This window comes from Talpa europaea, assembly GCF_964194135.1.
Source record: "Talpa europaea genome assembly, chromosome: 8".
Lineage (NCBI taxonomy): Eukaryota > Metazoa > Chordata > Mammalia > Eulipotyphla > Talpidae > Talpa > Talpa europaea.
Genome location: NC_140075.1, coordinates 38,007,333 through 38,035,273, shown reverse-complemented (window position 1 = coordinate 38,035,273; position 27,941 = coordinate 38,007,333). Strand labels below are relative to the sequence as shown.

Sequence of the window (27,941 nt, the reverse complement as noted above, 5' to 3'; positions counted from 1 at the left end):
GAAGCATAGGGAAAGCAAGAGTATAAGGTGTCAGTCTGTAGTGGGAATGCATGTATAAATATATATACAGAGAGAGAATTACATACATGTATATAAATATATTTTTTTTTGGTCAGTTTAAACTTCTACTTGTCCATGAAGAAAATGATGTTTTGTTTTTTAAAAAACATAAAATATTAGGTCATTTTAAATGAAGGGAAAGATCCTTAAATTTAGTGTACATATATTTTAGAAACAATGTCTAATTTAAATTCACTTTCCCCTTTAATTTGATTTAAAAATCTCATTAAATTCAGTGGTTAACCCAAGTAATTATTTTACTTTTTCTTAATGAGCAGGATTATAAGGATATTTAAATGTACATTGTATGTCCTCTAGATATCATTTGCTGTCTCTGAAGCTAAAGAAAAGTGGAAAAGTGAACTTGAACATATGAAGAATGTAATACCTGCGAAGGAATTGGAAGAGAAGGTTAATTCTCTTGAGAGAGAGCTTGAATTAAAGAATGAGGAAACCCCCGTGGTCATCAGGGCCGAGTTGGCCAAGGCCCGGAGTGAGTGGAACAAAGAAAAGCAAGAAGAAATCCACAAAATTCAAGAACAAAATGAGCAAGATTACCGGCAATTTTTAGATGATCATAGAAATAAAATTAATGAGGTGCTTGCGGCAGCTAAAGAAGACTTTATGAAACAGAAAACTGAACTACTTCTTCAGAAGGAGACAGAATTGCAAACATGTCTAGACCAGAGTCGTAGAGAATGGGCTATGCAGGAAGCCAGGAGGATCCAACTGGAAATCTATCAATATGAGGAAGATATCCTAACAGTACTGGAATTTCTGTTAAAGGATACTCAAAAGGAGCATGTCAGTGGCTCAGATGACAAGCAACTTTTGGAAGTTGTGTCGACTTGTTCTTCCAAATGGGTGTCTGTGAAATATTTTGAAAAACTAAAGGTGTGCATAAAGAAAACATTTCAAGATATTCTCTCCCTTCTTAAAGAAAATGCCAACCCAGAATGGGAAAAGGTATGTTCCTGAGAAGTGAAAAGAGCCATTTAACAGCAAGGATGTTTGTAAAAGTTATATAGGGTATTTTTTTCCTTTCTTCAATTTAAAGTTTAGTAGATATAAGACATGAGTTTTTACCAATGGCTTAAAAAATTTTATAGCACATCCAAAGTATCCCACCTTTTTTTCCCCCAAAAAACCTTTACCTCTTCATAGTACCATAAATATGAAGCAAAACTTTTAGCCTCTAGACATTTTCTGCCTAAAAAGTGTATGCTATTATTTGTAAGGGCCTGAGATATCTGAAAATGAATAGCTATCATCCCTATTTTTGTTTTTTGGGCATGCCCACTTCAAGAAATAATGTATCTTTTTCAATTAGGGTTTCTTAAGGGTTTCTAAATAATTTAGAAGTCTATTTCTTGCTCTGAAGGAATTTAAATATCATGTATATATAAATCAGCAAAAAACATCAGCCAAGTAGAAAGAATATTGCTATGGAAACAAGCAAATAGGGTGCAGCTTACTTAGACAAAATTCTGAAGCCCAATTTTGTTGGTGTACTGTATAATGTGCATATAAAATTAATTAGTTGTATTCTTTTAGTTATATATGTTCTTACCCAGCGTTTGTTTGTATGGAAGATCTGATAAAATAAAAAAAAAAAGCATTTATTGATGACTAAGGAAATTAAATATGCTTGAAAAATATCAGTGCTTGATATTCTAAGCTTTGTGATGAGCTGAGTTTGGCATTTGGAATTAGAGGTAGAATAAAATATCAGTATTATAAAGTTTGTCTGATAGGAGAGTGAGATGTAATTTAGGATATTTTGATTAAACATTTTCAAGATCAGGTATTTGGTATTATTTCCTACTAGAAAGAGTTATAAGATAGAGAAAAAGTCCAAGTTCTAGTCCTACACTTGGATAATTAGCTTATTTCCTTTGGTACTCATATCTATACTTGCTCATTTGAGAAAGAAAATACACAATTCTGGCCTAATTCCTAAGGTTCTGCTATGTGATATTGCTTGGCTCTTTTGCATCCTGCAAAATGGTATAGAATTTTGTAATGGTATAGAATTTTGGAGCTGAAAATTTACCTGACAGATCATTCCCAGTTGACTCTAGTTGATATTTTCATTTTTGATTTCACAAAGATGTTGCTGCTTATTAATTGCTTTCAACTTGTGAGATCACTTCCTATGAATAATATTTGTAATACTTTATTGAAACTCTCTAGAAAAAATAATTAAAGTAAGAATAATTGATAATAGTAGGTTTTAAGGACAAGAGGTAATAGGGAAATCATATGCTTTCAAGTTTGCTTTCCTGAAAAGATAATCTGTTATAAGAATCAAGAAAATCTAATACTTTTCTCCTACCATCAATATATAGCCTACCCCAGGGTCTTTTTATAGGGTGTGTAATTGTACAAACAGTATAAAATCATCTGCATGATTTAATATGGCTTACATGTCTACAGAGACAGAATCACATAATTTGGCTAAGAACTTAGACTTTTGCAACTTTTGTAGGGTGGGATCAGATTCCATTCCTGAGAAAAGGGTGGTGGCTTTGAAATGCCTACTTTGACATTGCCATAGAGCAATGCTTGACTTCTGCAGTTTTAGAGCTAACTCAGTTCAGAGATTGAGGTAAATAATGACTATAGAGCACTGATTACTAATTTGCAATATAGGTGCCATAAATGTGAAAAATTATGGTTTATAATTTACTAAATATGTAGTTTTTATGAAAATCAAAAAAGGAAAAAATATCAATACATATAAAATAAGTCCTTAAAATAGATGATCAAAAGTTTTTTTTTTAAAGATTTATTTATTTATTTATACAAGCACTGGGTACAGTCAGAAGCACAGAAGGGTGAGAGAATTCACCAGAGCCAGAGCGGGAGCAGAACAGGCAGACCAACGAAATACACTGCTAAGGGGAGCAGCGGGCATGGCAGGAGAGGTCTGCGTGCCATGTGGGACCCTTGCCCGTGGCCGGGGATTAAACCGGCGCTGCAGAAGCTGCGGGCAGCCTCGCGGCCTGGTTTTCAACCACTGCACCACCAGGGGAGGCCTGATCAAAAGTTTTTTTTAAAGTGGAGAAGATGCAGTTGATTAGCAATGCAGTGTCCAGGAAAATGACTGCCTTCTCAAAATATATTAATACCACAGTTCATAATGAATAAAAGAAAACAAATATCAATTGGGACAAACATTTTAAGAATGTACATTGACTCTTCTTACCACCAAAGTCAACTTAAAACTAAGTGGAAAAGGTTGCTTCTTTCCCTCTGTTTTCAGTCATCTTGACTTTTCTCCAGTTTTGAGTAGAAACAAAAAACATTTATTTCTTTTGAGTTCAACTTTTATTACTCGTCGACCTTAGTACATAGCCTCTCGATTTCTGGGAGCTTGCCTTTTCTCTGCCGACCTCTGTTTCTTTTGGTAGTTTTCCTGACAGTGAAGTGAATTTCTCTTAAGCAAAACCAAGCCTTCAGAATCAAGCATCTATAATGTGTTTTAAATAATTAAACAAGAAAGCTTTTTCAAGATGACCTGTTCAGTTCCTCTCAGATACAGTAGAGTTAGTAGTTGTCCAAAATCTGATGTATTTATTAGCTTATTGCCTGCAACAGGAACCAGAACACAACGTGTTCAATAAATGTCATTGAAGAATGGTGTATAAAATGTTTAACGTAGGTGGGCCTCAGTTCCTCTAACATTGAAATTCAAATGGTCTTCCTTAGCCATGACTGTGTATAAAAGAAATACCAACATACAATGTATTGTATACATTAAAAAATATATATATATTTTTACTCTTGTTACATTCAGCTCATGGAAGGCAAAAGGTTGGTATTATGGTTTCTAATGAATCTGACTCCCTTTGCAGTGAAAATGTGTGGGATTTTCAGAACAATACCGGTTTCATATAATGTATCCTGCATTTTATCACACAAATGATTAAAATATCTTAAATTTATTTTTTCATCTATACATTACATATAGGGCATGTAAGTTATATCTTTTGTTTCCTCATAGCTGCCCTACCTGGCATTGGTTAGATAATGTTCTCATTCAGAAAATAGGGTCATAGAAGACTCTTTCATAGTAATGACAGTATTCATGTAACACTCTAAGAATATAGGCGCTGAGTTAGACAAAATAACATTTTAGGTGGTGATTTCTTTTGTTTTTCTAATGTTAGCATTTTAGATAGAGAAATATGTAAAGATTTTTCACTAGGTACAAACTATGAAGATAATCTGTTTCAGAAAAATATGATCAAGATCTCTGAGGATCCTGCCCCCTGGGTCACTAGCAGAGAAGACACTGGAGTCACAGTAACCTTTCCTGTGTCCACTTCTGAACACCATACTCAGCCCTTGGCCTCCCCAGAAACAGAAGCAGAAGCTGGTAATGGAATTTTCCTCCTCCTGGTATTTGTATAATTGCTTTGAGCGTAACAGGATGCATACAGCTTATGCGTGAACAAATATGTGCTATTACTCCTCCCTAATGTATTCTCTCCCTAGACTTTATTTGTGTGTAGAAGACAGGGTTGCTTCAGGCACTCTTACATCTTGTCATGGCCTTCCTTCCGTATGATAAAGAGAATAATGAGAATTTTAATAGAGGAGTCATGGTTTTATTCGCTGACTTTATTGAGAAATCCAGAGTTTTACATAGAGTTGCCAAATAACGGAGGCATTTTCATTCAAATTACTGAAACTTATTTCAGCCATTTTTTTAATGGAAATCTTTCTGAATTACATTAGTTGTTTTCTGATGAAAACAACTGGTATGTGTTTCTGATATGTGTTTCCTCGTAGAGTGTGCCTTTCTGGGATATTTGATGAATTAATGGTTTAACTTTCCCATAATGACTTAGAGTGATCATTATGAGAAGGAATTATTGTGGTGTATGCCAGCCCCTTGAGGTATTCAGAGCTCACCGTAGACCATAGGGCTTCTATTGACTATTCACTAAGGTTTCTGAACTAGAAATTGGCCTATCCTTTATTGATTCCCATCTTTTTTAAGGCTATTTGCCTGTGACAACCCAGTGCTTCCTTCCAGATACAATACTCTTTCTGTCTTATGTGTTGTTTTCACAGATATAAGAATTAAGAACTGCTTGAGCAAATCATATGTATTAGAGCTGTCATTTTTAATTTTGAGACATTTCTAGTTCAGTGAGCCACATTATCAGAATCTTAGCGAGAAACTGTCTTTCCTAAGAGGTCATTTGGCAGTTATTTATTTCATGATTCATGGACCTTTTCTTTTCACTTCTAGTTTCTAGATGGTTGAGAATTTCTTATTGCCAACTAGGTAGTTGTTAATACTACCTAAATTTGTACTTTTTCCTTCTTACTTTTTAGTTTCATTGTATATATGTTTTTATATTTGAAATATCCTGAGAATTATATTTTAATTGGTAAGATGGATAGAAACAGATTTTAGATATTAGTTGGCTTTGGGAAGTTCTATGATTTTATGAAAGAAATTAGTTTTGACCTAAGTCAAATTAGACTATAAAATGATTTATTTTTCTTTCTTCAGTCTTTTTCCCTAAAAAAGCAAGCACATTAACAAATTCATGAGAAAGGATCAAATAATCCTAAACATAAAATGATGAATTATTTTACTGTCTTACAGCAAAATATTCTTGTCTTATCTTCTCTATCCCTATCGTGTTACTAGCAATCAGCCATTTCATGAAGATAGCTGTTTCTTGTTAGTGGGGAATGGTATTCATCGCTAAGATTTATGTATTAGACTTTATAGAAATTTTTAAAATAGATGGTATTATTCAGTAATGCACAGTTTAAAATAAAAAAGTCTCAGAGTTTACTCTTTGAGCTACACAGTCAGAAATAATGGAAACAGGATTTAAACCTACTTCTTTCTCTTTTATGAATAGTGTTTCTTTGTGTTACATTGTTGCCTTTAGCTCATCTGGTTTTCTTCCCCTTTTGGGGGGGGGGTTGTTCTTAGTCTAAATTTTTATAAAATTTAAATTTTATAAAAGTTTGCTATTATTTAATTTTTGCAGATAAGAAAAAGCTCCTTGAAATTAAAGATTCATGCTGTGGACACTGCTTCCAAGAACTTGAAAAGGCAAAGCAGGAATGTCAAGATCTGAAAAGAAAACTGGAAAAATGCTGCAGGCATTTTCAGCATTTAGAAAGGAAACACAAAGCTGTAGTGGAAAAAATTGGAGGTTAGCACTTTGGACCTCGTTGAAATTAAACGTTTTAGTCAATATAGGCACTGATTCTCTTTTGGGATTAATGTGAACTAATCTGAGCCATGTTTTTCCTAACCAAATTATTACTGAATGCACAAGGGGGAAATTTGAGCTTTTCTTCCTTTTTTGATTGAATGGATAGGAATGAAGTGAGAAGCCAGGGGCTGGGAACACAGTAGTGAACACATCAGATAATTCCAATTCTGATATAGATGTACATGACTCTGTTCCTTTCTTCCAAAAAAAATATCAAGTGAGGAGAATTAACAGATTAACAAAACATTGCGACATTGAATGATACTGGCAGTAGGTTTGTGTCAACCTGGAAGAAAGGGTGTCAATGAACTCTTCCCAATTAGAGTTAGGGAAGGCTTTACTCAGCATGTAGTGATTTTAAGATTGAAGGTGTTTGCCAAAAAGAACAGCATTGCAGGCAGAGGGAAAAGTTATGAACAAGGCTGATGGTTCTCATCTGGCCCTCTTCTAATCCAGTCCAGTCCATTCCTCACAATTTGCTGTCAGGGTGAAAACCTAAATGGTGGGGTCCTCTTGCCATTTCCTCTTGCCTTTCTGAAGAAGTGAAGCTATGGGGCGTATGTGGCTGTTCCCTCTTACCTTTCTCTCTTCCCTTTTATCCTGTGCTCTATTCTCCTTACATTTGAAATGTTTCAGATCCTGAACTAGTCAGGAATCTTCTTTAACTGTTGGACCTTGCATTTGGTGGTGTCACTCTGTCCTACACTACACCCTCTCATTCTCCTCTCAGCGATATTCTTCCTCTTCCTTTAGGATTTGTCATCTGTGAAGATGCCTTATCTCCAAAAGCCCCCTTAACCTACCCCAGTGTGGGTTGGATTGGTCACTTCTGTGTGGCCCCATTAACAGTTGGCTTCCTGTGGTATGACTGTTCTTTGTTACTTGCCTGATGCCCTCTCTGACCTGAAAGTTTCCTGAGAATAAAGAATATGTCTTGTAGTCATGGCGCCCTCTACATACAGTCATACCAGCTTGAGTGAATGATGAATTGAATGCAAAGTTCTCAAATAATTGCCTTATCCGAAAACCAGATGGTGGGTTCACTTTTTTCCTAATTCACCTCTCTCACTTGCCTGGCCCTTTTTGCTTTCAACCTTACCTCTTTAATCCATTCTCCATAGGGAGGCTAGAGGGACCTTTTAGAAGAGTAAATTGGATCATGACACTCTCTTGTGTAAAGCCCTTTAGTGACCTGTCAGTGGGAAATACAGTTAGGAGGCTGCCAGCTCTTCAGCTTCATTGCCCCTCGTCTTCTCTCTCAGTAGAGCCATAACCTGGATTTCATTGTCTCTCTTACTGGCACCTCTTTATGCTCTTCTTTTGCCAGAACATCTTCCAGTCTGGGCCAAATCCTATCATCTGTCCCCCAGTACATTATGTCCTCAGGCAGAATTACTGACCACCCCAGACTTGGCTAGGTTCTGTTACACAGTCCCCAGAGCACTTACGATTTTTATAACGCTCATTATCTTTGCAACAATTTATTGTTTGTATTCTCCTGTGGAGTATAGACTTGATGGAATCATGGATCAAGTCCTATCCCCAGAGGCCTCCTATGATGCTTGTACCTGGCATCGTAACACATGTGGTAGATATTGTGGACCAAGAGATACTACCTATACCCACCTCCTGTTTACTAAGTTTGTTAGAGATAATTTTAGGCAAGAAAGGATTTAAAAAATTTTGAGATAAAAATTTTAACAACTGCAATTCCCATTGTAATTACTTAGCTCTTTAGAGGCCAGGGGAGTAAACGAGCTGTTTATCCATTTGTAGAAGTAGGTGTGATAATAGCTTTTGTAAAATTACATAAAAACGAAGAAAATTTGTTTTATGTAAGAAGATGACAAGGACAGTTGGATTGTAACTAACAACTTTTAGCATCATATACTGTGATTATAAAAATTATTCTACATTGTATTTTTTTTTTTTTTTTTTTAGGATATTGTCTGTCACTCATAGTCTTAGAACTAACCCAAGAAAATTGATAGTTAGCTCAAAACCTTGGGGGTGAATGGTACTAGGCCAGAATTTAAGTCATTTGATAATTGGATTTCAGTTTATGTCTTAATATAAATCTATTAGGTGATAATATTTTTGCTATTGTGGTTGCTTCTTAAATTCATTTTCCACTGTCCATGGTAGCATTTATTGAAGGGTAAGAGTGAATGGTTTAAAAATATATTAGTTATATCAGTCACTAGGGGGGGAATAAATAGTGAGTGATTCATTCCCCAACTTATTGGGTGTGTTGAAACGGTGGTATAGTAGGACACATGGGGTCCTATTTATTTACTGAACATTGGTATTGTCAGGCCTTTTATAAGGTGCTGTGCATTTATTCCTTTATTTCTATTGTAATCTTCAGTATAGGTAAAATGATCCCCATTTTACATATAAAAAATTTTAGATTCCAAAAAGGTAAGCAATTTGCCTGAGCTCCAGCTGATAAGAAGCAGAGCTAGGATCTAAACTCTGTCTCTGTCCCTGAAAGTCATGCTTTGTTCACATGGATTCCATCAGTCTCTTCATCATTCTGAAAATGGCACCTACTTAAACTTAATTTTGTATCGAGTTATTTCTTCAATGATCATGTTCCCCCAGGACCCAACAGGGAATATGAAATTATAAATCTAGTATGTTTCTGCAGAGATTCAGTTCACCTAGGAGACAAAACACATGTGTATGAGACAATTGGAAACCTATTCCCAGACAGCGCATAACCCAGAGCAAGGTGAAGATAGAATACATATTTTCAGCACTGAGAAAACAGAGCAGGGAGTGGTCATTATAGAGCTCATTAGGGAATGAATAACTCAAGGGAGCAACTGGAAATAGCTCAGTCTTGTCTATAAACATTCTCATTGGGAAATAAGGGAAAGGAAGGCTGGTGGGGGGGGAGTTCTTAATTGACCAATATACTATAAATTTCTTTTTTAGAAGAGAATAATAAAGTTGTTGAGGATTTAATAGAAGAAAATAACGACATGAAGAATAAATTGGAAGAACTAAGAACACTTTGTAAAACACCGCCAAGGTAGAATTTTTACTATTTTAAAGATGTTTATTTCTAACTTTCTTTATCATGATAGCATACCAAGAATATCAATTATTGCTACTGTTATACAACAAAAATTTAGAAAAGAAGAAAATTTTTTAAAGCCCTGTCCCCAGAAGATGCCCTGTGTTACTCTCTTGTTTTCTACCATTTAGATCACTTCATACGCACACATTTTAATATGTGCACATTTCTAATATTGAGATTATCATATAAGCTACTTTGTAATCTTTGAGTAACTTATAATCATAAGATTCACAATTCCCTGTGCATTAGATACTTTCCTGGAATCTGCATTTCAATAGTCACATAGACTTTTATCATGTAGATTTTCCATGACTTATTTGTCACTATATTTAAACTGAACAGTGCAGTATATGATTCTTTTAGCACGTTTATTAGAATATATAAATATGTATCTTCTCAGATAAAATTTTTCACTTTTAGTCTCTGTTTTGGCAATCTTTGTTTTTGTCTTTAGGTCATTGTCAGAAGGGGCCATTGAAAATGCTTATCTGCCTTGCCATGGGGGAGCCTTGGAAGAACTTCGAGGGCAGTACATTAAAGCTGTGAAAAAAATTAAGCGTAAGTTCCTAAAAAGACACTCAAGATTTTAAGGATGGTTTGGGCCTTTTGTTGTCATTGTTGCTTTTATTTTTATTTATTATTTTTTAAAAAGATTTATTTATTTATACAAACACTGGGTACAGTCAGAAGCGCTGGAGGGTGAGAGAATTCAGCAGAGCCAGAGCGGGGAACAGAACAGGCAGACCAATGAAATACACTGCTGAGGGGAGCAGCGGGCAGCAGGAGAGGTCTGCGTGCCATGTGGGACCCTCGCCCGGTGACTGGGCATCGAACCGGCTCTGCAGAGGTTGCGGGCAGCTTTGCAACCCAGCGCTCAACTGTTGCGCCACGGGGAGGCCCGTCATTGTTGCTTTTAAATGTACACTTGAAGTTAACTAAAAGTAGTAATTCTGGGGAATTTTTCTAAATTGCCTTCTTCTGGGATTTTAACTTGTTTTTAGATGAGAACATTGATATCTTTCCTGAATCATTTGCAATAATGAGTTATTTTGCCCAAGTAATATCTTTGGGAGTGACATGAAGGTAGTTATTTTTATGTTGTTGATTATCCTTTTTCTCTTTTGGTAACATTAATAATAAACTAAAAATTTCATAATCTTACAATGTAAATAACTGATAGCAGAGAAAATATCACCTGACTTTTAAATTAGCGATATTATTTCCTACCGTAAACTTTAAGAACCACAGAAAGTGGATTTAGTTAGGTGGTGTTCTAGTGTTTCTCATTGTTTTGACGAAGGATGTAACGGATGATGAGAATCTCTTCATCAAGTCCTTCGCAGTGCTATGCAGGCCCTGCAGACCATCTGTCTGGTTTGTTTTCCCAGTAGACTATCACCTGGATTTTCATTCTAGCATTGCATAGAATGTATATGTGTCCAGAGCAGTAACCAGTGTCTGCAAAGGAGAAATGTATATTAACCTCCTAAACATGCGTTCATTTTCAGCAAATGAGTGGGAAAGGTTGCAAGTTCTGAAAATAATTACTAGATCAGCAGAATCATGTGTCAATGTTTTGAAAAGTCTACTTAATATCAGCAAAAGGGTTTTGCTTCCCAGTTGTTGCTAGCATAATTTCTACAAAATTTCGTTAAGCAAATTTCTACAAAATTTTTGTTAAACAAATTTTTGTTAAGTTGTATTAATGGGGAATTAAAATTTTAAGCATTATTTTTTATTAAAATATGAGAACTTGTTTGTGTGTATGTGTATATTGTTTTATATTTTAGAAACTGGTGAGAGGTTTTCTGTTGATAGTACTCCATTTAAATTTTCCCACTTCAAATAATGAGAAAGAGTACCCCAGTTAGTATTTTTCAAGCAATGTCTAATTTTCAGGAAAAGTCTATTGATAGTAAGAATGGGGAGATTCCTCTATGAATTGAAATCCTTTATATTACTGAGATGGAGATACTCTAGATGTAGGATGTAGCTCTGCATTTAATAAAAGATGTGAACCTCAACAAATGCTAGTCCCAATCAAAGCATAATGAGTTAAAGATAAAAAGAGAACTTGAAAGTTGTGAATTATTTTTAAATATACTGTTTATAATGCAACATCATTAAGACCCCTATCTCGCCTTCAAATAGCCTTTTGCACATCTCTCTCATGGATTGTATTATTATATTTATTTTAATACTCATAAGTGCTGCAAAGAATTGAGTAATGAAAGATGGATTTTCAGAGCACAGATAAACAGAAGAATCTGAATCTTTCTTGTATATGAGTCTGCTCATATTACCTCCTTCTGTCTTTCTGTGTTTGCTTCTCTCTGCCTTTCTGCCTCATCCTTTCTGTATATATATATATATTTTCCTTTTCTTAACTGAACTTAATGTACAGATGAAATGATTTATTTCTCAATTATAGTTTTTTTTCTTGCTCAGTGTTTCAGAATATGAAAAAAAGTCCCTAGGAAAATGCTGTGTCTCCTTACATCATGAATATAGAATGTTGTCATCACCCTGGAGGAACTTTTAGATTACTTCTCCTTTGAGTCTATCAAAATGGTAATCTAAATATATACCATTTCAATGATTATGGAAAAGTATAATTTTTAAAATATGCCACCTACCCCTTCATCTCCCAGAAAATGGGTCTGAAGTCTGCCTCTCCCTGCTTTTGAAACATAGCACTGCTAACCAACATGCATTCTGTGGGTGTTCCTCTGCCCCTACCCCCACCAGGTGACATGCTTCGTTATATTCAGGAAAGTAAGGAAAGAGCTGCGGAAATGGTAAAAGAAGAGGTATTGCGAGAACGTCAAGAAACTGCCCGAAGGATGCGCAAATATTATTTGACTTGTCTCCAACAGATTTTGCAGGATAATGGAGAACCAGAAGGGTAGGTTCAGTGTAAACAAACAATGGGTCCTAAGAGTACCAGGCACACACATTGTCATTTTCTAAGCATTTTTCTTAACCTCAAAATTAACTATTTCTACCAAAATTAGCCCCACAGTGGGTGTTCAGAGAGAGGTTATGGTTGTGCTAACCTAAATGTTGGTGGAACTAATAGGAAACCAAAAGTCCTGGGACCAAGGAAACTAATTTTTCCCTTTAAACTGTACTAATTTAATGTTCTGCAATTCCCCACAGGGCTGAGAAAAAGATTATGAATGCTGCTAGCAAACTTGCTACAATGGCAAAATTGCTGGAAACACCTACTTCTAATAAACCCCAGAGCAAAACTACACAGTCAGGTATGTCAACATGAGTCACTTGAATTAGCAGTTATTACAAAATGAGTCACTTTTTTCTCTCTTTTATTTTAGACATTTAATATTTTCAGTGTGATAAAGAGCAGAAAGTATAAGCAGTGAGAGTTAATTGATAAAATTGCACATATTACTTAAACTGGAAACTTAACCCAAAAAAAGTGCAAGGTTACCAGTTCACTTAGGTAGACTGAGCCTACCCATCATTTCCTGTTGCTGTTTGCATCCCTAGAAATGATAGAAAAAATTTTAGAATAACAAATAAAAGATGAAATTATAGTTTTAAAAATATTGATTCCTAGACCTGAAGCTATGAGGAACACCTAAAAGAAAGCAGATGGTAAAAGATAGAAATATGGAAACTTCAGTTCAAAACTTTCAGCAAATGACAGCTACAAGTAGCAGCAATGTCAAAATCAGTCCCCACATAGAGGTGGTATGTTCCAGAAGTAGTAGGCTTAGGGGATGCAGGCTAGGGGATTCCAGTGGGGTAATTAGTTGGTATTCTAGAGCAACAGTAACCGGGGGCAGTCACTTTATTTCTCCTTCCCTCCCTTCCCCAAGTCCAGTGTTGAGTGGGGTAAGAATAACAGGAGCAGTGTCCAGGAACAGGGATGGTAGTCCTCCTGGTGACTGCCTCACCATGGGGACACGAGAGCCCACATGCCTACATGACCAGCTAGCTATTTGGTCTTTCTACCCTGCACTTCATTCCTTCCCACTCTGTTCTGCTCCTTTGAAAAGGAACCCAAACTGATACCATATTTAGAACGTCTAAAAGATAGACATTCAGTCAAGAATCACCATATGTTTATAGAAAGCCAGCACCAAAAAGGATACCAAACTCCAAACAAAATGTTTAGCTGAGGAGAGAATTAATAGAACGTACAATAGGACCTGAATTTGTAGAAAGCATAGTATTTGCAGATAATGATACAGAATATTCTTACTATTTTATTTTTTATTTTTTTAAAGATTTTTTATTTATACAATAGCTGGGGTACAGGCCAGAGGTGCGGGAGGGTGAGAGGATTCACCAGAGACAGAGTGGGGAGCAGAACAGGCAGTCAGACTGAAAGCACTGTTGAGGGGAGCAGCGGGTGCGACAAGAGATGTCTGCCACGCTATGTCGGAATCTCCCTGACCAGCCGGGAATTGAACTGGCACCGTGGAGGCTGCGGACAGCTTCACAGCGCTGCGCTCAACCCGCTGCACCATCGGGGAGGCCCTCTTCCTACTGTTTTCAAGGAGACAGTGTAGATACTCATAACCCTGGCCATTCCTAGAAAAAGTCAGATTTAAGTATGAGTAAGAAAGTATTCTCAAGACTTAAGGATAACCAATAGAGAAGAAATAGAATATTTAACTTTCAAACTAGTGTGCAAAAAACATGGGAGAAAATGTTTTCTATCAAACATAATTCAAGAAAGAAGAAAAATACTATAGAAAGCATGTGTTTAAATAGAAGATATAATAGGTTGAAACATCAGCAGTTATATTAAATGTGAATAGGATAAACTTACTGAAACACTAACAACTATCAAACAGTTTTTAAAAAGGCAGACATATATTAATTTTAGAAGATTATAGAGTTGAGTACAGTGTTAGTTGAATTAGAGTTAACTATAAAAGGAACCAAAGCTGTAGTTCAGCGATAAATGAACAATCGCCCAACAAGTTATAAGTGATTTTTTTCTTTTTTGGTGGGGTCGGGGATGGGGAGGAGGGTAAGATAATAAGTTTGTGTTTTATTTTTATTTTTAAATGTGGTATAATTGACATATGGTGTATAACATTATAACAAATGTATAACATAATGATTCGATATTCATTTTGAAATGATCACCACAATAAGTCTGGTTACTGTCCACTACCCTATATCTCTACAAACATTTTTGTGTGTGCAATGAGACTTACTCTGCCACTTTCAAATATGCCATAGCATATCACTAACTACAGTCCCCATGGTCTATATTACATCCCCATGATTAGGTATTAGCGGAGTTTGTATATTTCGCCCTCCTGTCAACCCTCTTCCCCTCTGTTGGTAACCGCCAGTCTGGTTTCTGTGTGCTTAGTTTTTATGTAGTTGTTTTTTTTTTCCTCGAAAAATTAAAATAGAACTACCATATGATCCAGCAATTCCACTTCTGGGTATTTATCCAAAATAAAAACAACTACTACTTTGAAAAAATATGTGCACCCCAGTGTTTACTGCATCCTTATTTACAATAACCAAGATATGGAAACAACCTGGCCCACTGATGGATGAATGGAAATAAAAGATGTGGCGTGTACACACACTCTCTGGAGACCCTTCTCAGCCACAAAACAGATGGAAACTTACCATAGGTGACAACATGGATAGAATCTTGAGGGCATTATACTAAATGAAGTATTAAGTCAGAGAAAGACAAATATCATATGTTTTCAGTTCTATGTGGAATCTAAAGAATTCTTTCTGTACTCTTGAAGTAGTTTCAGAATATATAATGCAAAAGCTGATGGAAATGAAAAAATGGGTCAATTTCCAGTCATACTGGAAATTTTGAACATATCTATAAGGAACGGGACTTTTGAATTCCTGGAAAGCTTGAAGGAAGAACTGTTCAGGAATCCACAATCTGATGTTCATAATCATTCCTCTAATAGAAGCACAGAGATGAATTGTGTAAATTTTGTAATGATGACGTGAGCCTTTGGTATAAAAGGTCAATGACATACAACAAGAAAAAGTTGTTAAGATTTAGAGTAGAAGTGTGCAAATAATGTCCCCAGCAGGAGAAAATCATTCTCATGGACCGAGGTACTAACCTGTCAGAAGAAAGCACTGCAATGTGGTGCCAGTGCTCCTTACGTGCTGCTTTGCCTCTCATCAGATTTAGTGTTTTAGTTGATTAATCAGAAACTCTAGCTTTGACTCTGTGTATCTCTGTCTAGTTAGATAGGTGTTGGGCAGTGGAATTCTTACAGTAAACTTTCTTCATCAGAAACTACATACTTGGCAACAGAGAAGGAGTGGATACATTGAAGTTGGCTCTTGAAGTGCTGTAACATCTTTTGCAGAAAATAAACATACCAGTAGGAATAAATAGACCAGATTTTATTAGCATACTTACCTAGCTTTATCTAATGAATGTATGTAAAAGAAAGTTTTCAAAGGTCCAGCATTGATGTATTTTCTTTGAGCATAAATAAACTATATGTGCTTTCTTTGGGAATACATAAAAACAATTTTTTCTCTTCTCTTTCAGTGTTGATTTTTCTCCTAATTTTGTGTTCCCCTAATTTTGTGTTCCCTTGTACATAGTAGCACTGCCTCTGACTTCCGAGATGCTGGTTGGAGTTGAAAAATCGAAAAGAGATGATGTGAATCAGAGTATACCATATCACAGTGAAAGCAAACCAAACAGTGTAAAAACTGCCCCCGGGAGTACATGCAACCTAGTCCCTAAGAAGAGAGCTGCTTGTAACTTGCGAATGAGGTTGGAGGACACACAGCATGGAGAAGTAAAGCATGTGGGTTCCAGGTCACATTCTGACTTTCAGTTCGGGGATACCGGTTGCAAACACTTAGACATTTTGCCAAGGAATATTTCTCCTGAGTTTGTTCCTTGCGAAGCCGAAAGAGGCTTTGGTTTGCGCAAGAAGGACGGCCTCCTCTGTGACACAGGTTCTGAATCACTTCTGCATTCCACCACCTACCCCTCTCTTGGGTCCTGTGGAAGTAAACCCTCATCTAGATATACCCCGACTCTCTCTGAATCTGGATCCATGCATATAACCTTTCGAAGTCCTGATGAAAGACTTGGTTTAAAAGTATATAAGTGTAACCCACTAAAGGAAAGGGAAAATGCTGTATCTGAGAAAAGTGAAACTTGGGGTGTTGAGGAACCTCCAGTAAAGGAAGGAGGGGACCTTAGTGATTCTGTGGACTGGCATTCCAGCAGCGCCACTCTGCCCTGCATCAATCCAGAAGTGCCATTTTTACATGGTAGGCCACGGGGGACTCTGGATACGCTAAGTGAATCGCTCAATCTCAAGCAGTTTCCAGCAACCAGTTGTCATTCAGATACAGAAAAAAATGGGGTTTATCAACCAATGAACTGTCAGAATGGTCATGCTCCAGACCTGTCCGAAGAAAGCATGTATTCCCAGGCAGGGAAGATCACCATGACTCTTGGACACCCATCGTATCCTAAGTCAGTACCAGCTTCAGTGCGCCAGCAGTCTCTGAGAAAATTAATTGCTCTGCAGTCTAATCAACAAGATAGTGGCTTTGATAGTCCTCTTGTCAATCTAGACTAATTGCTGTACAGTATTTAAGAAGAATCGTTAATATATTAAAGAAAACCAGAAGGGAAGATTTCATACTGAAGAAGTTGTGGCCTTTGCCTAGCTTGAGATGTTCTAATAGCATCTATATGAGTAAAATATTCTCATAAAATTACTTGAGCTATTAATATTGCCTTAATATCCTAAAGGCCCAATGGTGTGTGTGTAATCTGTTTCTGTGTGGTGCTTGTATTGGTTGCTAAATTATTTTTATACTTACAAATCAGCTTTCTGTGCAGTGTTAAATTATTTAAATAAACTTGCTTATGGTCTGTAGAATTGCTATGAATTATTTTGTAATTCATAATATAGAAATGTGTTGACATGCTTAAAATTCATCCAGAAAAACTTAAGTATTGATAATCTGTGTGTATAGTCACACAAACTCAATTTTTGAAATTAGCTATGTTTAATGAAGAATTTCCAGGAAAAGTAAGACATACTGGATAAACACTTTTCCTGGAAATAACTGCTTAAATTTTGCTTTTAGTTAGTGGAAAAGAGATTTTTGTACAGATTCTGTCAAAATACATAGCTGTGTCTCCTGGTTTCATTATTTAAAATATTAGTCTGAATCTTTAGGTAACATTTGCATTATTTCAAATCTCCTTTGACATCCAGAAACTTTCTTGGTGGTTTTACAGTCTCATCTGAAATAATACTTTTAAAAAATGGAAATAATTATCTTTGTTATATAGTAAAAATGTTGCACCATTTTATTTTGATATCCATTGATAGTACAGAATTGGCAAACTTGTGAATGCTGTGTGTTGAAGGTTGTAATTCTAAAATACACAGAAGTGAATGACTAGCTCAATGCTGTTATTTCTCCACTATTTTTCTGATTCCTAGAGATGAGTATGAAAGTTTTCAGTGTATGCAAGTGCTTCCTGAAAACAGTAACGGTAGCTTTCTCTCATATCTCTTACAACAGTATTTGTGGATTGATCCAGTATATTTTTCCACGAGGCTTTACTTGGGTTAGGTGGGTGTTAAGATGCACCATCTTCTAGCAGGTGCACCATCTTCTAGCAGATGCACCATCTCCAAAAGCAGGAACCTAGAAGTGTGAGTCCCAAGTCTACAACTTAGAAGTGCTGTTACTTTAACTGGTGATCCAGATGTGGATAAACCTAAAAATTAACACTGAATTTCAGTGCTTGAGTTGATGTACAACTGGAGAAGGAAACCCTTCTTTTCTGCAAAGTCTCACCTGTGTTCCTGATGATAAAGTACCCTTTCTCCAACAGCGTATCATTTTTCACTTAGGGTCATCCCTAGCAGCTAGAGTTATGTTCTACCTGGATCTGGTTAATGAGTGGTCATTTTGAGTCCTGGATATATTGGAACTGAAAATCTAGCTCATTGTTCATCTACTTTTTCATCTTTGTTTTAAATCCATGTCAGGTATTTAAACCCTTGACCTCAACGTTGATGTTGGAAATCTTACTTTCCTTAACTTTTATAGTATTCTTTATCTTTTTTGATATCTAATTTCAGTAGCAATAGGTTACTTTATTTCCTACACCCTATGTATACCTATGGAAAGTCTACATTGCTTGATTACTGTGCTCAGCCAAGCCACTGGTGATGATTTATACTGGTTTCAAATATGAGTTTTGGAAACAGCCTAAGTGCCAAGGACAGGAAGTGGATCAGAAAAATGTGGTATGCATGGAATACTACTCAGCTATTAAAAAAAAATAGAATGAACCCTTGCCATTTGTGACCACATGGCTAGAACTGAAGAGGATAATGCTAAGCAAAATAAATCAGGAGGAGAAAGACAAATACAGAATGGTCTCACTTATATGTGGAAAATAGAGAAACGTATAACTAAGGGTCAGTCAGCCAAACCACTAATTAACTCTTACTGCAAAACTAAGACAACCAGAATGGGAGGGTGGTAGGATGGAATGAGGGATGGGAGGAGGCCCAGTGGAGCACGGTGGAGTATTATTGGGGCATTGGTGTTTGGCATGGTATGAAAATACATTTGTGGAGGTTTGAACTGATAACCCCTAAAGATACAATAATATAAACCAACTTTACCTCAATAAAAAGAACAGAGGAGTCAGGAACCCCATAAATGTGATGGTCATGTCAATCCCACTTTTTTATATGTTGATCTTTTTTATATGTTGCTGAGTTTCATTTGCTAATATTTTGTTAAGTGTTTTCATGTGTGTGTTCAGGAGATATAATTAGTCTCATTTTCTTGTGATATCTTTGTGTTGCTTTGGTAAAGGGATAGTGTTGGTCTCATAGATTGAGTTGGAAAGTTCCCTGCCTCTATTTTCTGAAAGAATTTGTGTAGGATTGGCATTATTTCTTTAAGTATAGGATAGAATTTACCTATTGAAGCCAGCTTGTACAGCTTTGTGTGTATGTGTGTGTGGTGGTAGAGGAGAGAGGCTTATAAATAATAATTCCATTTATTGTTAGAGTTATTTATATTTTCTATTTGTTTAGTCAGTAGCGATAGAGTATGGCTTTTGAGAAATTTGTTTCACCTGAGTTTGTTTCTCATTTGTTGATATAAAGTTGGTCACAATTTTCTCTTACAATCCTAATTTCAGTAGGATTGGTAGTGATGTCTCCTCTTTCATCCCTGATTGTGGTGTTCTATGTTTTCATTCTCTCTCCCTCCCTCCCTAAAGGCTTATCAATTTTGTTAAAAATTTCCCCCGTAAGAACTTTTGGTTTCTTGAATTTTCTCTATTTCTGTTTCCTATTTCATTGATTCTCCCCCACCCCCATCTTTAGTTCCTTCCTTCTGCCTGTTCAAGGTTTAATTCATTCTTTGTCCTGTCTTAAAGTAGAAACTTAGATTATTGATATGGAACCTTTCTTTTGTAATTTATACCTGAAAGGAGCAGGATTCAGTGGAGTTGAAAAGCATGACAGAAAGGGAATTCAGGGGCCTCTCCGGTGGCGCAGCTTTGAGCACTGGGTTGCGAAGCTGCCCGCAGCCTCTGCAGTGCCGGTTCGATCCCTGGCCACTGGGCGAGGGTCCCACATGGCTCGCAGACCTCTCCTGACCCCCGCTGCTTCCCTCAGCAGTGTACTTCGCGGTCTTTCTGCCTGCTCTGCTCTCCCCTCTGACTCTGGTGAATTCTCTCACCCTCCCGCGCTTCTGACTGTACCCAGTGCTTGTATAAACAAACAAATAAATAAATAAATAAATAAATAAATAAATAAATCTTTAAAAAAAAAAGGGAATTCAGGGCAACAGTATTGGCAACTCTGGTGCAACTTAAAAAAAAAATGTTATTTGGGTCTCCCTGGTGGCCTAGAAGGTTAAGCTTCAGCACTATCACTGCTATGACCTGAGTGTGCTCCCTGGCAAGGGAGCTAACCCACATGGTGCTTCTACAAAAAAATAAATAAAATTAATAAAACCAAACAAAACAATGGTAATTATACTTCTGAATTTCCCTCTTGAGACTATTTAAGCCATACCTCTTAAATTTGATGCAATGTTATGTTTTTGTTTTCATTTTGTTCAAAATATTTTCCAATTTCCCTTGTTATTTGTTTTTTTTAATTTATGGGCTATTTAGAAATATATCACTTCTTTTCCAAGTATTGGTGATTTTCCAAGTTTCTTTTAACAAACAACTGGCAATATACTTTGAATTATTTCTATACTTTTAAATATCTTAAGGCTTATTTTATGTCCCAGTATGTAGTTTATCCTGAAGGGTGTTCGCAGGATGTATATTTTGCCCTTTTGATGGAGTGCTAAATAATGTCATTTAGGTAAGGTTGGTTGACAGTGTTGTTCAAATCTGCTATATCTTTGCTGATTTTCTGCCTATTAAGTATTGAGTGGACTGTTATGATATCCAGCTCTAATTGTTGCCTATTTCTCCTTTCAGTAGTTTCAGTTTTTGTTTTCAAATTCATTCTCTCCATTGCTACTGTTTGTCTGGCATTAAGACCTTCCATTGTATTTTTTTAAATCAGCTACAGTATTTTTTCATTACTTCCCAAAGTAGCTGCCTGATATTTTCATTATCTCCATTCCATTTTATGGCCTGTGTGTGTAGTTTTTTTTTTTTTTTTTTTTTAATTCCTATCAGTTACCTGTACTGTTGCCCTGAATTTCCCTTCTGTCATATTTTTCATTTCCACTGAATCATGCTCCTTTTAGGTTTCTGTTGTTGTTCTGTCATTTTGTCATTTTTTGTTTTGGCATAATGTTCCTTTGACTCCTCATTTTCTATTTTGTGTGGGTTCTAATAAGGATAAATTTTCAACTATTGTCCTTTTTAGAATACTGGTATCAGCAAGGGGTAGGAGGTATTAAAGAGAACCTGGGCAACAGGCATCAAAAAATCCCTTCTAGTGGACACCGAAATTTGAAATTCCTGTGGTAAAACATTTCTTTGTGTGGGGTTGCACATGTTTTAGATATCTCTGCCTGGGATGCGGAGTGACAGGGGTATCCTATATCTCAGCCCTGACTGCAGTAGTAATCTCTTTTGTAAAGAAGTCTGGATGCTCTAACCTGGTTCAGGCTACAGCTCTTCCGTGTTAAGTGTCTCCAATTCAAGCCAGTAGGCCTTGCTCTGTGCCCTCACCGCCTAGCCTTCCCACAATGCATTCTCCATCCTGGGTGACTGCACATGCAGCCCCTTGTCCAGGGCAGTGCATTGTCTTAGTAGGCCTGATGTTGGCTTGTGCCCAAGTCACTCCTCCCTCTTGTGGATTGTATTGCCCTGTTATTATGTTAAGCAAAGTTCACTTAATTTTTCCTTCCCTTTCAGTAGGTCCGATAATTAGTTTTTCCCTCAGGGCTTTTGGGTTTGTTTTGCTTCCGTTTTATTGTTAGTGTCTGGAGGGGAATGTTCAGCATCTTCACTCTGCAGCCATCTTGCCAGGCTCTTTATGTTTTCTACATATTTACCACTGCTGCTGCTTTTCATTTCCCCCCCATGGATTGGAGTTACTATATTGTGATTTCCTTTCATCTGAATGACTTGCTTTAGTGTTCCATGTCAGGCAAGCATGCCAGCAACAAATTCTGTCTTTGTTTTGGAATACATTTCAATTTATATTTGAAGAGCAGTGTTAACTAAATTTAGAATTCTTGATTGATTTTTTTTTTCCCTCCAGCATTTTGAACATGTCCTCCTTATGGTTACCATTGTTGCTGATGAGAGATTAGCAGCTAATCATATTCTCCTATTTGTGGTATTTGTTTTCCTCCTCCTCCTTTCAAGATTTTCTTTTATTTTCAATGGTGAACATGATATCTAGTATGCCTTTTGTTTGTGTTTATCCTGCTTAGGGTTTTTTGAGCCTCAGAGATTTGTAGATTAATGTTTTCATCTAATTCACTTTTTTTGGCTATTCCTTCAATTAATTTTTCTGCCTCATTCTTTTCTTCTGGGGCTCACATGTATGTTGATATTCTTACTGTGAGGCCTGGGTATTTGAAGATCTGGACATTTCTCTTCAATATTATCTAGTTTTTCAGACTAGATCCTTTTCTTTTTGTCATCTCTCCTCAAGTTTGCTAATTCAGTCATCTCAATTCTGCTTTTGAGTCTATTTAGGAACTTTCATTTCTGTTATACTTTTTGACTAGAATTTTCATTTGGTTCTTTTTCATTGTTGCCAACTTGCCATCTTATTTCTTTATATGCTTCTTGAACACACAAAGAACATAGAAAGTTGGACTTTTTATGTAATGTGGTTGCTGGGGATTGTTTTGATTTGTTTTGCCATTCACCTAAGCTTGACCTGCAAAATCTGTGGTATATATGTGCTGTTTTCTCTGCTTAGTTATGTTAACTGGTATTTTTAGCTTTTAACCTGGCTTTTTATGGAGTAGCTCTGCAACTATATAGTTTAATGGTCTTCTAATGATTGGTCAGAGGTTATGCTCAAAAACTGTGACAAAAGATAGTCCACCTCGGCTATGTATCTGTGGGTGTGCTGAGGTACACATTCAAAGTTCAGGTGATTTCCTAGCCTTCCCCTACTTTAGTTCCCCTCTCCCAGCCTATTTAGTTCTTCTACACACATGGGTACATTCTCTGTCAGCCTAGAATTATGTGGCTAGCTAAGGTCCTCCTAAGTCTTCCCTATAAACATGCAGTCTCCCACTTTGACACAGATGTGTGAAGAACTTTTTTTGGCCCTTCTTTCTGGGTTTTCTCCTTGTTAATTTTTTAATTAGCCTGTTGGTTTCTTAACCCAAATGGGACCACAGCCTCAGGCAAGCAGAGCTCTACATCTTCCATTTTTATCCCTCTATTTTTGCCACTATTACTAATAATACCACTGGGCCTGGGCTCCTTGCCGTCTGTCCCAAACAAGAGAAGCTGTTAGTTTTCACTGCCATCCCTGCCCTGTACTACCTCATCCATCATGCTGGGAAAGAGGATGGGATTAACCCCAGGGAATGCCTCAGAATTCCTCTGATCTTCTAAAATCCAGTAGCTTCACAATTTGGTGTTTCCTTTTGACTCATCTCTAGTACCCTAGTTAGTTTTGCCTACTTCCCCCCCAGCTTTATGTTTTTTGTTTGTTTGTTTGTTTTGCAGGAAGCGGAGGAATTGCTCACCACTTCATTTCCCCAAGAAGTTCCCTTATTTTTATTTATTCTGCTAAGTACTGGGGTTCAATCTCTTTTCTATGTACTTATTTTATTTCACATAACTCTTTACCTTGAAAAAGTTCAGAATCTATAGAAAAACACTTATTTAAGTCTTCATTTAGATTTACCAAATGTCAAATTTGGCCCATATTTAGGAAATTGAATATTCAGAGACATACTGTGAATTCATGTTGTTCCAATTGTCACAATAATGTGTTGACTTTTTATTTTAAATCTCTGCTGTTACTATTCAAACTTTTCCATTATGAAAAAATACCTGGGCACTAATTATTCACTCATTCAGCAAATATTTATGAATTGTAACAATTGCTAATGTTGTAGAGGGGTTACAGTAGAATTTCTGCCCTGTAGACTCTCATATTATAGCCATTGGAGATGAAAAAATATACATAAGTTTAGGTAGTGTGTTAGAAGTTGGTAAGTGCTAGAGAGAAAAATAAGACCAGGTGAGGGAGAGAATGAGAGGTAGAGGAGGCATGACTCCAATTTTATTTTATTTTATTTTTTTTAAATGACTCCAATTTTAAATGGAATAATGAGGATAGGTCACGATAAGATGGTACCATCTGAGTAACTATTTGAAAGAGGTGAATATATAACTTCACATTTTTCTTACATTCTCTTCTGGAACTTTTACTCAACATAATCCCATCATCTATATCCCTTAATTATTCTTTAATATGTTTTTAGCTCTCTGCTACTTTGTAAAATTCCTCAGTACCACCTTGTAGTGTGCTAGTTCTGTTTTTTGTTTATTCCATTAAATTGGGTTTTATATTTCACTTCCAGAACATCTGGTTGCTGTATTTATACCTATACTTTTGTGTAATTTCTGCTTGTTTTATTTAGTAATCTTCTTTTTTATAACTCTATTTCTTCATATTTTTTGAGACCTGAAATTACTTATTTTAAAGTTACTTCTGGAGTAATTAGTGATATCACTTGTGAGGTTATAGTGAAATTGTTGCTTTTATTGCTTTTTTGTAGAATTAGGTTCCCCCATGTGTATCAAAACTTGCAGTTGAATGGTGAAGACCAGATTTTTTTTCCCTTCTGAGGAAGGAAAGAGCCTTCCACCCGGACTAGATTTTTGTGGTTACTTCTTCCTGGACTTTTGGGTCCCTGGACCAAGATCAGGTTTTATATGTTGGATTTTGATTCATTTGGGTTATCCTAAACCTAGTCACTGAGCCACCAGGCAGCTTGACCTGGTCCTGGCCTCAGGCTGTCTAGCTGCATAGCTCTTCTCTAAGTTGGGGTCTCAGGCATCAATTTGTAGTCTTTCAACCTCCCCAGGGTAAAGGAGCTCTAGCTGGGTTATTAATTTAAACAGCTGGTCTATACTTTGTCCTCTGCAAGTGGCACAACTTTTGTCTTTGCTGTTCTGCAGGAACTCTTGTCTACCTGGACTGCTTTTGGATCCAGAGCAGGTAATACCTTGCTTTCTAGTGCTCAGACATGTCTTGGTTTTTTGATGTGTTTTTTTTTTTTCCTCTATTTTTCTCCCCATCATTGCTATATGCTTGCAGAAGTTAGGTCTTCCTCTATTAATAACTTATAATTCCACCAATGACCTGCAGTCTACATCGTCACTAACTCTTTAACCTTTGCCTACTTTTCTAGTGTCTCTTGGCCTTAATATCACTGTTATTAAGTTTAGACTTATCTTATAACTAGCTACTGATTCAGGTTCTATGATAGGGATTACTGGGAAATACACCTGGAAAGATAAGTTGGGCTTTGATCACAGATGGTCGTGGATACCAAAGCCAAAGCTTGAGAAATTTACTTCAAAGAAAATGGAGTATTGTTGAAATTTTTGTATGACTCAGATTAATGAGTGAGACCATCATGAAAGAGGTGAAGAAAGAGTTTGGGAAACCTGGAGAACAATATCCTGGCTTATCAGAGAGAAACAGGCCAGAACCAGGGTAGAAATGGTGGGGATAAAGAGGTGACAAAACAGAATTTTACAGGGGTAGTAAAGTTAATAGGACCTGCTGTTTGATTAAGTATAACATCAAGAGAAACAAAAGCAGCAAAGGCGTTGAGAATTTACGTGGTTGTGAAGATTATCGTGCTGTCAGCATATTGAGAAATAGGGAGGAAAACAGAAAATGGTGGATTTAAGTGACTGTGCCTTCCATTGAACACTGTGATACCCAGTTTTTTTGTGGGCACAGATACTCAACATCATGCTGAGCACCATTTAATCCTCACAGCAGTCTTGATGTAGGTGCCATATGGGCATTTTCTGGATGAAGTTGAGGTTTAGAGAGCTCAATAATTTCATCAAGGTTAACACAACTAATGTGGCAGAGCCACATGTTATACCCAATGTGACCTGTAATAAATTCTCATTTCGGAAAAATTTTATAGATACAGAAAGTAGCAAAGATAGGATAGAGAGTTTCCATACACCTCACCCAGATTCACCTATTATTAAAATATTACTGTGATGTGTTTGTCATGATTAATGAAGGTCTTAGGATTTTGGTTTTTTAAGATCATGTGTATGGAGGTAACAGTTTATAATGCTGTATGTGTTTTAGGGGTCTAGGTTCACACCTCTATAATAAACATTTGTTATCATGCTGTACTCATCCACCAGCAAAGGCCCAATAATCCTCCACCATAGGATTTTTGTTGTTGTTTTTGTTTTACTCTAGAATCTGTTACAGGGCAGGGAGAGGCGCACCCCAGAGCCCCCAAACCTGCCCACCCTAAATAGATTCTGCCATCTGTCATGTCAAGACAAAGCATACTCTACTGCATAAGACCTTTAAAGAAAAGGAACTTTAATACAGTTAGTGTGCCACAAAGAGAAGGGAAAGAATTAGTTTCCAATTCAAGCACCTGATGTTACCCATCCCCTCGTGGGGGGACCCAGCCAAACAGGGTTGGTCCAAAAGCCTCCCACAAGTCTAAGGCGCCTCCTAGTAGGTGCCCATAGGAAAGGGGCAGAAATGTCCAGACAATTCTGGAAAGCAAAGAGTGAAATCAAAACCAAGAAAAAAGCTGCCATTGTTAACCTTCCCACGGGTCTCTCACCCAATTCTCTTTCAACCAGTGCAAGACCAAGAAGCAACGTGTAGCTTCTTCACGTTACTCTGCTCCATGTGCCTCCTGCAGGTCTCCTTGTTCTCCATCCTGCTTCCTTCTCTAGTCTCCTCGCCACCTTCTCCTCCCTGCTTAGCTGCATCCTTCCTTGGGTGGGCAGAGAACCCTTTCCTGGGGACCATCCTCTTACAAGTCCACAATCTTAATCCTTTTACTGTCTTTATTTGGTTTGGCGTATAGGTGAGCTGAAATTCATTTTAAAGGAGAGTTCCCCCTCCCTTTACTCTCCCCTATGCTTTCAAGAAGGAAAATGAGTTTGGCAGGCCCCTCTACATGAGAAATCAGTTTAATTTGCTTTCTTAGTAGGATGTAGAAAAAAAGCATAGCTATTACCCTTTAGTGGAATTTAAGGAATAGATTATGTGGAGGTTATATTGCAACTAGAAATTTACCATTACAACCAGGAAACCTGTAATATAGCACCATCTTTTGTAATTTAAAAATTCAGTAATGACTCATCTAAATAAGAAAAAAGATACTTAAATATTTCCTTACAGAAAAGATACAATTCTACATCTTCTTGTTATATTTTTAATAACTTTTTCCTTAAGTTCCAGAACATGAGTTTAATTAGAAATCAAATAATCTCATTAAAGAGAAACCTAAAAAGAACCAAGTCTTTATTAAACATTTCTCCCTCAAATACCCTGCATTTAAGCCTATACTACTCCCCCAAGAGAAACTTCTTTACATTTAAAAATTATAAATGGAATGGTCCATCCATAAAACAGTAATAATATGGAAACTTTGAGATCCAATTAAATCTTGTGCTCTTAAAAATATTGTCTAATGGGTAAATTGAATAGAATCAACAAAAGTGTGTTTTATTGTTTTGTTTGTTTTGGTTAAGGCATAGTTCTTGTCTGAATGATTTTGTTTCCTCACAACAATCTGATTTCACAATTTTATTAATCATGTGTGTACATAATGTACTGGACCAAATCCTGCTTCTATACTTCTGACCTTATGAATCCTAGAAATGTCATTCATTTATATATGAACAGAGGGTGAGCCCAGTTCACGCATGATTACAGAGGCCCTCTACATGTCAATGGTTTCATTGGTACTGATGACTTTTTCTGGAGATTTAAAAAGTTGATGCAGTTTTGTTAGGGGGAAAGGATGTCCTGAGATTGTTAGGGGGAAAGGATGTCCTGAGATAATCTCATACAGGCTTT

The 27,941-nt window shown here is 36.6% G+C and overlaps 1 protein-coding gene across 1 annotated transcript in view; it reads left to right on the top strand.

Moving 5' to 3' along the window:
* Positions 1 to 16,985, top strand: part of CEP152 (centrosomal protein 152) — a gene marked incomplete at both ends in the record, with an annotated part of 69,950 nt that extends 52,965 nt beyond the window's left edge. Inside the window, 8 exons of the mRNA XM_084240150.1 lie at positions 379 to 1,026; positions 4,300 to 4,441; positions 6,084 to 6,251; positions 9,255 to 9,351; positions 9,854 to 9,957; positions 12,148 to 12,304; positions 12,559 to 12,662; positions 15,991 to 16,985. Of these exons, the coding sequence (XP_084096276.1) occupies positions 379 to 1,026; positions 4,300 to 4,441; positions 6,084 to 6,251; positions 9,255 to 9,351; positions 9,854 to 9,957; positions 12,148 to 12,304; positions 12,559 to 12,662; positions 15,991 to 16,985 (2,415 nt within the window). The remainder of the gene's footprint in view (positions 1 to 378; positions 1,027 to 4,299; positions 4,442 to 6,083; positions 6,252 to 9,254; positions 9,352 to 9,853; positions 9,958 to 12,147; positions 12,305 to 12,558; positions 12,663 to 15,990) is intronic.
* Positions 16,986 to 27,941: the final 10,956 nt, after the last annotated feature.